Here is a 13,948-nt window from a genome sequence, read left to right as displayed (position 1 = left end):
ATTTATATACAATATCATTGTTTTTTTTAAACACTTTATTGTATTTTTAAACACTTCTGTAAAAAACTTAAAGTCAAACTGACGTTTTTAAATTCTTATTTACTTCAATAAATAATAAAATAAACAAAAGTAAATATATTGTCACAATATTCACACAGGACTTTTATGAACTTTTTATGAAGTGTAAATGTGTCTGGCTCCTCTCTGCTCTTGCGTGCTGTTTGCTGACCATGTTTAATGTTTAATAATTTATTAACATAATATCTTTATTCAACACGTCAATTATATTAACGTGTTATAAAATACCAAATTAAATCGTGGAAATGACAAACATATTATCTAACAAATCCAATCACAAACGCATTCATTTTAATATCTATTTAAAGGCCATTAATATTACACTAAATACCAAATAGTGTATTTTTAATTACAACAGATACGAGACCAATTTTATAGAGTGCAAAGACAAAGTATAAATTCTGAATGTGAAAAAAGTGCGAATGTATCTTACAGTACTCTATTTTAATACATGTGTTCAATTAAATTGAATACACTGTTAATTATGTTACATTGAAAAAGACTAAAATAGATACATAAATACAAATTTAATCTAACAGTACTTTTTAAAATTCAATTTATGTATTCATAAAGACATTGTAAAATTCTAATTTAAACGTGGTACCCATCTACCCATCATTTAAATTAAATATTTAAACAATTGCCATTAACACTCATTTAATTCTATTTATAGTACACATGCGTCCTCTCCACTTCACATAGCTGATCATTGCCTTCCAGTGGCTCGAGAGAGTAAGTGCAGCCTTTGCTCATCCTCTCTGCTTGATCTAATCCTGCCTGCCACGCGACCACATCAAATACCCGGATGTAGGTCTGTAGAGCAAATCAAAGGGAAGGGGGGAGCTCAACACGCGAATGGGCTATAGAGGCGTTTAACACTATTCTAAAAGATGCAATTATTTCATACTGTTTCCATTTGTACACGCTAGTATGTATAATGTCAATTATCCACTTTGCGTCTCTCGCCTATACAAAAACAAAACTACAATGTCAAATTTAAACAGATCCAGACTGTTGTTACTGTATATTAAATTAACGTTACTAAATATGGAGACTGTAGATAAGGTGCATCACCAAGACGTATTTTATTATTTTTCGTCTGCTACACAGTAATGTGGGCGAGAGAGGGAGATAAAGAGAGCCAGCCAGGGAACTGCGAGGGTAGTGGTGGGGGTGAGAGTCAGGGAGCTGCTTTCAGCACCACGCGAGTGGACAGCGCCACACAGGCGGCCAACTGCTGCATCTACAACCTGCACCATTCAACAGGACAAATATCACCATGCTCGACGCACTGTTTAGCTGCGGTAACTGGGACTGCTAAAATGTTATGATTTGTCTTTTTAACTAACTTTAGGGGAAACACTCATCGCTATCAGGTGAAACGTCAAAACATCAAGACAATGTGTACACCAATAGGTCACAACATTAGGTACATCTGCACAATCCATTTGTAATCCATGAACTGCAACACTAATTTAAAAAACGTAGATCAACATTTGCATTATTGTTGTAATTCAATGTAAAATAAAAGTAGTCTTAGTGGACAACTGAGGTGGCATTATGGAACGTGTTACAATGCAAACGACAAAGAAAATTGTGTTTTGTAAATATATATTAATAGAAGTGAACTCTAACTTAGCATTAATATCTTAGTAAAGACAGACACTTTAATACAGCTCTTGTTTTCGATTTCATAGCAGGTATACCTAATAAGGTTTGTGCATTTTCAACACACACACTTTTTTTATCGAACCTGGTTAGATACATGTTGTAGACTGATTGTTGCCCCACATGGGAAGGGAAACACAAGAGGAAGAGTTAGCTCAGTGCAAGATACGGCTTAGCTATACTTTGTAAGACAAACACTGCTAATGGATAATAAGAATATGCAAAATTGCAATTACTTTTGTACCTATTCTGTATCTTGATTACTTACAATAGAGCGGATGTACCTACAAGACAGCAGCTGTAGGATTTAAAACCATGCAGGAGGAAAATACAATGCACTTCATCAGAACAGTTTATCATTTGAATAATAATTATTATTTGTGTTACTATTGAGTATTGCGTAGTGCTGCCCACCGTAATTGTGACATAAATGCAGGTTTTTAAAAATACATTCACAGCTTCTCAAATGAGATGTTTTATCACAGCTTCGCAACATTTTCATCAGCAAGCATTGATGCTCAGTGATGAAAAATATCAAAAGGATCATGCAGATGTTAGTGGTTAATAAAATGATCCAAAACAACTTGTTAAGTGCTGCATCTTTTATACTGATATTCACACAAGTGTCCTTTGACAAATATAATATTAAGTGAGTAATATTTGATATTATGAAAGGACATGTGCTGCAGACATTGCATCTATAGTATGTGGAAACCTTGCTATTTATTAATAATGGAAATCAGTGGTCAACAGCAGGTAGCAGCCCGCCCAAGGACTACATGAGTAGCCCATGGGTTGGTTCTACAAATAGTTCATCATGGGACAATGTGATTGTAAATGTTGTAGAAGCGATCATTTGAAAATGTAAACACTGGCAGTTTCATTGAAATAAAGTGTTGTATATTGATATGTTTCCTAAACATTATGAGATATCATTAACATATCATTGTCTTCATATGACATTATATAATAACATGAATTAAAGGCAACTGAAGCCAAATTTGTCTTTTTTTTCAAAAAGTGTTTATCAAACTGTAGGGAGACCTCTGATGTAAATTCTGCAAATTCCATATCACCTTTAAAGTCTCTCACAGTAGTTACAGATGACTTGGGATGAAACCTTGTTTAGTACAGTTTTGATGGTTTCTAAACAGAACCCGTTTTAATAGGTATGGTGTCTTGTGGTGTCTGTTGCATTTTATCACAGCTTGAACAAGACATAAAAACCGCCAATCACTGTTTCAGTGTCATGAAATATTTGTGAGGGATGTGAACAGATGTGTCAGCCATAGTGGAAATTCAGAATAAATATGCTGCTAAAGTATATGTACAATTATCTACAGTAGATGTTGATGTGTCCATACTTTGTTTCTTTATGTGCTGCATAAGCATGCGATAAATAAAGAGAAAGGCTTTCTTACCTTATTTCATGAGAGATGGTTGAACAGGAGTGAAGGGTGCAGGGATGGGCAGTAGTCAACAAGAGGAGACATTAAAAAGAAACAAAAAAGACAAGAGAGAGACAAGATATTGGTCAGACTTGTCATCAAAATAATAACTCTGGACTTAGCAAGTTTAGCAACCAACATACTTACCATGTGATTCACACAAATGTGTGTCATCATATGTGTGTGTTCAGCATGAGGTTAGTTTTATTACAAATGTTGTCAAGTGCATTGCAATAGTTATTTGTGCTCTTATTGACACTAATGTGCTTCCATTTGTATCAATATTTGTTATAATGAACTTGATATATAGATTGACAGGCAAAATCGGCAATTAAAAACAACACTGTATTCAACTGCAAACTAATGCACATCATTTAATGGAATACAATTCTTTGCGTGATTAAAATATATTAAATAGATAAGAAAAAGCACATCCACATGCACACAGTACTACTCCAGTACTTATGCATCGTTTCGTTTATTTTTTTTTTTAAGGGGAGAATATAATAAGATGATAAAAGTAGTCTTGTACAGAAATATAGATACTCTGTTGTGACCAAACACAAAATAATGCTGATCACGACAATCAGTGAACATGTAAACAAACTACACACTCAGACATGTTCCAAGCATCCTCGTCATCCTGCGACGGTGGCTTACAAAATCAGTTCCATGAAACCGACAGCAGAGGGCCTCGAGGCGATGGCCAGTGAGAAATGTTTTATTAATAACATTGCTCACATGCCAATCAATGCTGACTGCCTTTTGTGCATGGGAGACAAAACAAAAACAACAAAGCAATATAACTAAACGTCATCCTTTGGAATAGTGTGTGTAAAACAAATAAATTGAGATGTAAAGATGGTTTTGTAAAATAACCTAAACATATTAAACGTTTTCACTGCAACCATCTCCATGCAACTTAATCACTGAGGTTTGATGGAACTAGGACAAACTACCCAAATAGGGCAGCTACAGCATCACTCGACAAAACTGAAAAAAAAAAAAGGAAGCCATGATCACCCTCCCCCTTCCATCCTCCTCTTCCTCCTCCTGGTTATCAGCCAGCCACCCCCTACTGTTGTGAGAATGCAGCACCTCCCTGCCCCAAAAAGGGGTGCCTGCTGTCCTCTTAATCTAGGCAGCCTGCACACACAAGGGCTGCCACTGCTGCTCACCCCTACCGCTCAAAATGGTAAAGCCCTGCCAGTGAGTCAGCTTGTTGCCATGGTAACACATCCAACCTCTTGCATCCCACCCTGTTTCCTATACATGGCAGAGATGGGAAAAACAATAAGGCAGATAATAATTGCCCTGGACAATGTGGGTGTCCTTCAAGACGGATAAAAAAGGTAATCAACTATTACAGGAGAAAACTGGCATAAACGTAATGCTCACAAACACAGTCATCTACATTAAGCATGAAATGGCAACATATGGCGTTTTGTGTGTTTTACTCGACAAAATAGATGTCTCATCGAGCAATCTCCCCTTCTCTCCCTTTCTCTTTGCTGCAGTGTGGTGCAGCTGGAGCGGGGGAGGGGTGGGCGCAGAAAAGCAGATCAGGAGCACAAGAGGAAGGAAGGAAGTCTTTGCAAAACTAGAATGCTGAATGCACAGTGGTCATCCTTTACATTGAGATGGAGAGTAACCGCCATCATCCAATCACTCGTGTGACATTCTAAATTCTCAATACCACATTTTATCATATTTGTCACGTTATGCTGAAGATGACTGAAATCTCCCGGCATAATATTAAAAGAGATAAGAGAAGCATCAAACCATAACAAATGGTCGCCTCTTATTCAGAATAAAACATGCCTGACAGCTAAGTAGAATCAAAGAATACCATTGTGTCATGAAGTGACTTAGACAACTTAGAGTTATAAAATTAGATTTGGCATATAGGAGTGTCTGTGTTCTTAACACAACTTGACTAGTGTCCCACATTACACTGCCCTGGCTAATCTTGAATGTAATCCTTTGCAGTGGGTGCACTCTATACAAATCTATAGCATCTACTCAACATCCCTGTACACAATAATAACCTTTGCTACCTTCTCAGTAGGGCGCTACCCTACTGCAAATTAAAATTTAGTAAACATAATCACTTTTTATTCATATCATATCAAAATTTAGCAAAAAAACTTGACACAAAAATTGAAAACTAAAGCCGGCATGCCACATGAAATATGCACAATATCAGCATACAATGGCAGTATGGTAATGAGCCTATTGTCACCGAGCATGAGCAGACAGTAAACAAACTCATACCAGCGCGAAGGACTGTGCTCGAGTTATTTCCACACATTAGTTGTGCAGTATGCACTGATTAATTTATTAGTGTGTCAGAACAATAAAATAAAGCAAGGAATACAGAATGCAAACAAATTCTATATGCTCTTTATACAAGTGGCAACAGAAAAGAGAAAATGAAGCACACTAGGTTTTAGGGGAAAGAAAAGCTAAACATGATGCTTTGAACATGAATGACTCACTACCACACACAAGATCTTCCTACTGATTTTTTAAATCATACACTCATGTGGCAATACATTAGGTGTACCAAGTTCAAAATCATGAAACATGATGAATTCTACCATCATAAACAGGTTTGAGGGCTTTCTGATAATTCTGTACATCAAACCTGACTATATGAATTAAAAATGATTACTAAAGAACAAATTAATTCAACTATAAAGTATACACGTCTGAACTGCACACTCACTGTTCTTGATAATAATGAAATCCAGTAGCTGAACTGCCTTCAAAAATGAATGCTCAATTTTATTTACATTTACAGCTGTACATGTTTTGTATTATGAACACTCGAACATGGCTTTTACACATAAAATTGAGCATTATCATCCATGTAACAACAGCTCCTGTATAACTTATTAACTAGTTAGAGCCCTTGAGCATTTATTCTGGGAATACGTGTCATAACAGCAATTTGAGTCATCATTGCACCACACAACACTTTGGGCATCATGTCTACAGAAGTAGCACACAGACATCTTGAATATGTTTCTGCCCAACACTTCACTGACAGCGTTTATGTGACGCCACATTCATCCTCCCTGCCCTAGTTTATACATCCACTCATATTTTGTTACATAACCTCTCTCCCTCCATCCTATCTCTTTGCCTTTCAGTCCACCACTTGAAATATCTCACACAGCCTCTGCCAATCACAGAGCGGGCAGCTGAATATAACTGTTGCCACGCACGCAACACATTTTCTCATTTCGACGCACAACGACGACTGCGGAGCAAAATGGCTGCCGCGCATCACAAACAAGCGCTGGATGGTGGACCACACGCCTCGTCCCCTCCCCCGCTGCCTCCCTCTGTCTGCCTCTCCATCACTCTGCTTTTACGTTGCTCAATCCCTCCAGAATCAGCACTGACTCTTCTGTATTCAACCACGTTAAAACAAGATTACATCACACTTTGCACTGTAAACTGCCATTAGCTGTGTCCATCCCTGTTCTATTGTCAGCATGTGTGGCTACATAATGCATGCAAGGGAAATAGGTCACTGGAAAAGTAGTACACTGCATGCCTGCCTGTGTGTGAGGCATCAGTGGCAAGGTTTAGCAAGGATGGAAAGCTCGTTTCACAAGAGAGTTTGTATTGATTTCAAATCTGATGACGATGCTCTCTGATAGGAACAAACGTGATGCGCCTTCTGAGATCACCGCAAGAATATGTCTGGAAATTATTACACATAAGAAAAAAAATAAAGTACCAAAAGCTGGATGGATGTAACTGAGAAAAGAAAGGAATAACTGATGTTCCCTTGCAATGCAAATACTACAATGAGGCAAAAGGTCGATTTAAGAGCACGTTTGACTCTAGAATGATCCTTGAGCACCTGCTTTTCTCATGCACGTTGTACACTTTGCTACTGTGTTGCATGTATCCCAACACAAGCAGTATTTTAGTGCAATTATCATATTCTATCATGATATTCTTATTTTGATGTAAAATGAATGAGCAACTGAAGTTTCTCCAGTTCACAAGTATTTATTCATCAATTAAGGCTTATGCAAGTACGAATGTATTAAATTAGATTAATTGTGAAAGTTTTACAAACAGCAACAAATGGAAACCAGTATTCATTTACAGTATGTTGATAAAGGAGATAGTGTCCAAAATTGAGAAGAGCAACAGGACAGAGAGGAGGGGTAAATGCATGCATTAACAGGAGAATGCAGCAAATGAGCACTAATTAAATCAGATTGGGTCATTCGCAACACAATACATTGTTTTAATGCTAGGGAAACTACTTTGGGGAGCTGTATTGTCAAGATTTGGAAGAGAGAAAAAATACACTCAAAATGTTGGATTTTGAAAGAACATAATAGTGATTTGAACACTTTTAGAATGATGCCGCAAAAATATTTTTTATATACGAGTCGTAACCACAATACATATAAAGAAAGGTTGCAATACATCATTTAGGTTTTAGCACTGTAGGTCCTTCAAGTTCTGAGGTTGTGTTAAAAATGAAATGCAAATAAAGTCACTCCAGCCACCCCATGGCTGACACAACCATGAAACAACAGGACACAACTTATTGACATTGGCCAATAAAAACAATGCTGAATATGTTGCACGAAATGCTTGAACATAAAGTGCACCAGAAGTGATGTTTCATATGACTGGTTGGTAAGCAGCATCTCAACAGGGGAAATGAATGATCGGATCTCACCTCTGCCATCAAAGTTTCTGCATCTGCTTTTGCCCTCAGTACTGTTCTACTATGGTCACCACTCAGGGTATTTTGATTGAGTTGGTGGGAAAACATCAGGTCGCTCTTCCTGGAATCGGTCGTTCCGCATACGTCATAGCTGAACGCTTGCTTCAATGTACCGGAGCCGTCTACATCAGCGTAAAGGGGCGGGTAATAAGGAATCACCGGAAGATTGCCATTTGATTTGAAAAAAAGGCGCTCTTGACGCCACTTGTACACTTTGATGGATATGATGAGCAGCAAGCAGGTGATGAAGAGGAAGGAGACCACGGCCAGTGCCAAAACTAAGTAAAAGGTCAGCTTGTCATTATACTCCTTGTCGTGCATACTCAATTCAGTGAACTCCGAGAGCACTTCAGGGAAACTGTCGGCCACCGCCACGTTCACAATGACTGTGGCTGAACGAGAGGGCTGCCCGTTGTCCTCCACCACAACAGTCAGTCTTTGTTTGACAGCATCTTTATCAGTCACTTGGCGGACAGTTCGGATTTCTCCATTATGGAGGCCCACTTCAAACAGCGCCCTGTCTGTGGCTTTGTGTACTTGATAGGAGAGCCAGGCGTTCTGGCCAGAGTCTACGTCCACGGCCACCACTTTGGTCACCAGGTAGCCCACGTCGGCTGAACGAGGCACCATTTCGGCCAGCAGCGAGCCACCCGTCTGCACAGGGTACAGCACCTGAGGAGCGTTGTCGTTCTGGTCCTGGATCAGGATGCGAACGCTTGCGTTGCTACTAAGAGGAGGAGAGCCTCCATCTTGCGCTCTGACTCGGATGTAGAACTCTTTAGTTTGCTCATAGTCAAAAGAGCGCACAGCCAGTATCTCCCCAGTCTCTGCATTCACCGTAAAAAAAGCAGAAGCTGACATTCCGTTAAGTTTGACTTCTTCAAGGAAATAGGAAATGCGCGCATTGTTTCCAGAGTCTTTATCGTTGGCTTTGACGGCAAGAAGCGGCACGCCAGGGGCGTTATTTTCTGTCGTGGAGGCTGAATAAGATGCCTGTTGAAACACTGGGGCATTATCGTTTACATCTGATATTTTCAATTGGATAGTCTTGTTAGTCAAGCGGGGCGGGGTGCCCTCATCTATTGCTGTTATTGTTATGTTATATTCCGGCACAGTTTCTCGGTCTAAAACGTCATCAGACACCAAGCTGTAGAAATTAAGTGATGACAATTTGATTGTGAAGGGCAAATCTTGGCTAAGAAAACACTTAACTTCACCATTTTTACCAGAGTCCAAGTCTTTAATATTTAGCATTGCTATTGTTGTTTCTAGGGGTGAATCCTCTGGTATTGGATTGGACAACGAAAGGATGCTTATGACAGGTGCATTGTCATTTAAATCCCCCACTTCGATGAACACCTTACACGTATCCCGCAGCCCCCCTTTATCTGTTGCCTTGACGTCTATCTCATACTGTTTGACTTTTTCGTAATTGAGCTCACCCATCACGGAGATTTCCCCTGTATTTTCGTGGATGATAAACATAGACGAGGCTACGTCGCTGTTCAGCGAGAATGAATATACTACCTCCCCATTAGCTCCTTTATCTGCATCGGTTGCAGTAACTTGTAAAATATTCGTTCCCCTCGGTGCGTTTTCAGGTACAGATACTCTGTAACGAGGTTGACTGAAAACTGGTGCATTGTCATTATTATCCAATACAATGACGTTTATTTTTACAGAGCTTGATTTGGGAGGGTCGCCGCCATCATATGCCGTGAGAGTCAATTTATGCGCCTCCTGAATTTCTCTGTCCAATAAAGCATCAAGTATCATTTCTGCATATTTGGTGCCGTCAGGACGAGCAAGTATATTTAATTTAAAATGATCAGTGGGGCTAAGCTTATACGTACGCAGAGTATTGGAGCCTACGTCTGGATCTTTGGCACTGTCAAGTGAAAAACGAGCCCCCTTTACAGCAGATTCGCTAATTTCAAAATTATTTTCCCGATTTGAAAATGCAGGAGCATTATCATTTATGTCAAGAATTTCTACATCGACATGATGGAGCTCCATGGGGTTATTTAGGATGATTTGGAAATGCAGAGAGCAAGGAGACACTTGGCCGCACCTCTCCTCTCTGTCTATTCTCTGCTTAATTTCAAGCGTTCCTTTGTCCAAATTGAGAGCGATGTACTCACTGCTGTCCTCTGTAAATATTGTGGCCCGCCCGGATTTCAGTCTCTTCATATCCATACCGAGATCCCGCACGATATTCCCAACAATAGATCCGATAGTCATTTCCTCGGGTATGGAATAACGAACGTGAGCGACGGCCACATCCGCGAAAACCAGGCAGAAAAAAAGCAGCTTCCAAAAGAAAACCAAAAGCCCCAACATCGTCTATATATCTTTATATAAATGGAGTGGATCAAGTTTGTGCGTGGGTAAAGAAAGGAGCGGTTCTGTCGTGGTGTCTTTGGACGACACAAAATGAGACTGATTGAAACATGCAGACTTGCACTCAGATGTTTTTCCCCTTCTTATCCCTACATTGACCTAGAGCGACACCTAGAGAAGAAAATAGGGATTTCGCTTCTTGGACAGTATTTAAATGTATGTCGCTACAAAGATGTGTCATTCAAGAGAACAGTGGCAAATATTTGACATTAAAATATTTTAAGTTCTCAAGGAGAGTCAGTTTTATTAATGATGTCACTCACCCACCCCACAGTTAAGATCTTGATCTCATACATTTTAGATTGTCAGAGAAAGGATAACATGGATATAAGTTTGGATAATATGAAGAGAGGCATCAGTAATGCAAGCGGGAGAAACAAAAGATGAAGGGGAGACGCGTCGCTCTCCGCGGTCCTGAAACAAGTGACTCGTAAACCCAACAACCACCACACGCTTAAAAGACCAACAGAAGTCATCTAAATTGTAAGAAGGCAGAATATCTTCCTCAAGAATAAAATCCACAATCAGGGAGCCCCTAAATTTAAACTGAGGTTTGGAATAATGGCAACTGTCAATCAAAGCTACCATTCAAGAACAGGATCGCCGGATCAGATTTTGAAACAAACAAATGACTTCAATGTTAAAGAATATACTTCTATGAACGGATTCAACCATGGTGAAGTTTTAGGATGATGCACAAAGGGAAGCAAGGAGAAGGAAAGTTACAGCCCATTTTTTAAAGCATATGGCACCATGTTTGAAAAAGCAATAAACTTGAACTGCATTAAGATGTGTTAAATATGTTGGAGATATAATATACATTTATAGATATAATAATAAAATATTGTCATCGTGCAAATTGATATATATACACTAATGCATTACCAATAACAAAGTCTAACCTCTATTGGAGAATCAGGTTCATCCAGGATGTTCTTTTCACTGTGCATCTTCTGCATGGTCCCTGTAAAATGGGGATCCATTGCTATCACGTTGTGACTAGCAGCTCTGTCCAATTTACAGTCACTTTTTCTGGAGTCAGTGGTCCTGCACACCTCATAATTGTACACGTGTGGGAGGGTCCCTGTCCCCAAAGTATCTGAGTACCGTGGTGGATAGTAAGGGATGACGGGCAGGTTGGAGTGGTACATGACGCGAGACTGTCTCCACCTGTACACTTTAACTGCTATGATGAGCAGCAAGCAGGTGATGAAGAGGAAGGAGACCACAGCCAACGCCAAGACTAAGTAAAAAGTCATCTTGTCATTGTACTCCTTGTCATTCATGCTCAAGTCAGTGAACTCTGAGAGCACCTCAGGGAAGCTGTCGGCCACCGCCACGTTCACAATGACTGTAGCTGAACGAGAGGGCTGCCCGTTGTCCTCTACCACAACGGTCAGTCTTTGTTTGACAGCATCTTTATCAGTCACTTGGCGAACCGTTCGGATTTCTCCATTATGGAGGCCCACTTCAAACAGCGCCCTGTCCGTGGCTTTGTGCACTTGATAGGAGAGCCAGGCATTCTGGCCAGAGTCCACGTCCACGGCCACCACTTTGGTCACCAGGTAGCCCACGTCGGCTGAACGAGGCACCATTTCGGCCAGCAGCGGGCCGCTGGTCTGCACCGGGTACAGCACCTGAGGGGCGTTGTCGTTCTGGTCCTGGATCAGGATGCGAACGCTTGCGTTGCTACTCAGTGGAGGAGAGCCCCCATCCTGCGCTCTGACACGGAAGTGAAACTCTTTTAGTTGCTCATAGTCAAAAGAGCGCACTGCATGGATGACTCCACTTTCAGCACTAACAGACACATATGAGGAGACTGGCACTCCGTTAACTGAGGAGTCCTCCAGGATGTACGAAAGACGAGCATTCTGGTTCCAGTCTGCATCACTGGCTTTTACAGTGAATACAGATAGACCAGGTGTGTTGTTTTCCACAATATAGGCCTCATATGAGCTCCTCTCAAAGACAGGCGCGTTGTCATTCACATCTGAGATGTGTAAGGTGAGAGTGACGCTGCTGGAGAGGGAGGGCACGCCCTCATCAGAGCACGTAACTGTGATATTATACTCAAACGACCTCTCTCTGTCCAAATCACCGTCTGCTACAATGCTGTAAAAACTACTTGTGGATGTTACTTTAAAAGGTATATTATCATTAATAACACAACTTACTCTACCATTTTCTTCAGAATCTGGATCACTTACGCTCATTACTGCTATTACTGTGTTGGCAGGCAAATCCTCCTCTACTGATGTGGATGACGAAATAATTTTAATAACAGGAGTATTGTCATTTACATCACTTACATCAATAATCACTTTGCAGGAATCAGACAGGCCACCTCTGTCAACTGCCTCAATATCAATCTCATATTTTTGTGCCTTTTCATAATCTATAGGGCCATTCAACACAAATTTTCCATCTTCAGTAATGTGAAATAATTTGGAAATACTGCTCATGCTGTTTCCAATCACATAGCTCACTTCTCCATTCGAGCCTTTGTCTGCATCGGAAGCGCTAACTTCAGTAATAAGTGTTCCTGAGGGAGAATTTTCCCTTAGGCTCGCTTTGTAAACATTTTGTGTGAAAACTGGAGCGTTATCATTCGCATCTAACACTTGAATTTGAATCTGCATTGTCCCTGACCTCTGTGGCTCTCCTCCATCATGTGCTGTTAAGAGCAATGTTAAAAAATCTTCCTTTTCTCTGTCTAAGGGCTTCTGTAAAACCATTTCCACTTTTTTTCCGCCGTCAGACTGTCTGTGTAATTTAAGCATAAAATTATCATTAGGCTTAAGCGTGTAGCTCTGAAGCCCGTTCAAACCTATGTCGTGGTCTATTGCTTTCTCTAACATAAATTTGGAGCCGACAATAGCCGACTCGCTGATCTCCAACAACCTACCTTCCTTTTCAAAAACCGGATCATTGTCATTTATATCCGTGATCTCAACAGTCACGGGTAATATTTCTATCGGCTGCTCCAGCGCTATCTGAAAATGCAGCGCACAAGGCGTTGTCTGGCCACAAATGGCTTCTCGATCTATTCTCTCCTTAATAAGCAGCACGCCTTTTCCCTTGTCTAGCTGGACATAATCAGCGCTGTCTCCGGTGTGGATACGAGCTCTGCCCGATTGTAAGCGTTTAACATCCAGTCCCAAATCCTGTGCTATGTTACCGATGAAGGATCCCTTGACCATCTCCTCGGGTATAGAGTAGCTGATATGTCCGAGCACGGCTGCAAAGCAGAGCACGCAGACAAAAAACTCCGCTTGCCGTCTCATTGTTCAACGAGATGACTCCACCGAATCTTTTTTTTCCCACCAATCCTCTTTCACCGTTTGCAATGCAAGCAAAAATGCAACAACTCAAAGACCAATGTAATAAAAATATGCCACGAAAATATTGCAGGAAAATATTCCAAGGGTGGTATTCCGTCTACCGTGCGTCGTGCGATACGTTTCTATGTCCTTGCTCGACTGAGCGAGCACAGGAGATGTGCTTGTGTAAACGTAGTCTTTAAATTTAGACAAAGGGCAACAGCGGCCCGTGGAGTTCACACTATGCAACTACACGAAGGTAAGACAAT

At 40.4% G+C, this 13,948-nt stretch overlaps 3 protein-coding genes across 8 annotated transcripts in view; all 3 read right to left on the bottom strand.

Annotated features, from left to right (window-relative positions):
• The window catches only part of LOC147060988 (protocadherin gamma-C5-like), a 147,437-nt gene that overhangs the window by 36,719 nt on the left and 96,770 nt on the right, over positions 1-13,948 (bottom strand). The gene's annotated exons all lie outside the window — the stretch shown is intronic.
• Positions 742-10,301, bottom strand: LOC147061004 (protocadherin gamma-A7-like). Its single transcript, XM_085906561.1, has 4 exons — positions 9,955-10,301; positions 9,307-9,318; positions 7,912-8,655; positions 742-891 (listed from the first exon to the last, which is right to left on the bottom strand). The coding sequence occupies exons 1-4, from the start codon at positions 10,297-10,299 to the stop codon at positions 742-744; spliced, it is 1,251 nt and encodes a 416-aa protein (XP_085762687.1). The 5' UTR covers positions 10,300-10,301.
• LOC147061003 (protocadherin beta-16-like) lies at positions 11,241-13,643 on the bottom strand. Its single transcript, XM_085906559.1, has one exon. The coding sequence runs from the start codon at positions 13,641-13,643 to the stop codon at positions 11,241-11,243; it is 2,403 nt and encodes an 800-aa protein (XP_085762685.1).

Source organism: Syngnathus leptorhynchus, chromosome 2 (genome assembly GCF_054491065.1).
Source record: "Syngnathus leptorhynchus isolate UIUO chromosome 2, UIUO_Slep, whole genome shotgun sequence".
Taxonomy (NCBI): domain Eukaryota; kingdom Metazoa; phylum Chordata; class Actinopteri; order Syngnathiformes; family Syngnathidae; genus Syngnathus; species Syngnathus leptorhynchus.
This window is presented reverse-complemented; position numbering and strand designations above follow the sequence as displayed.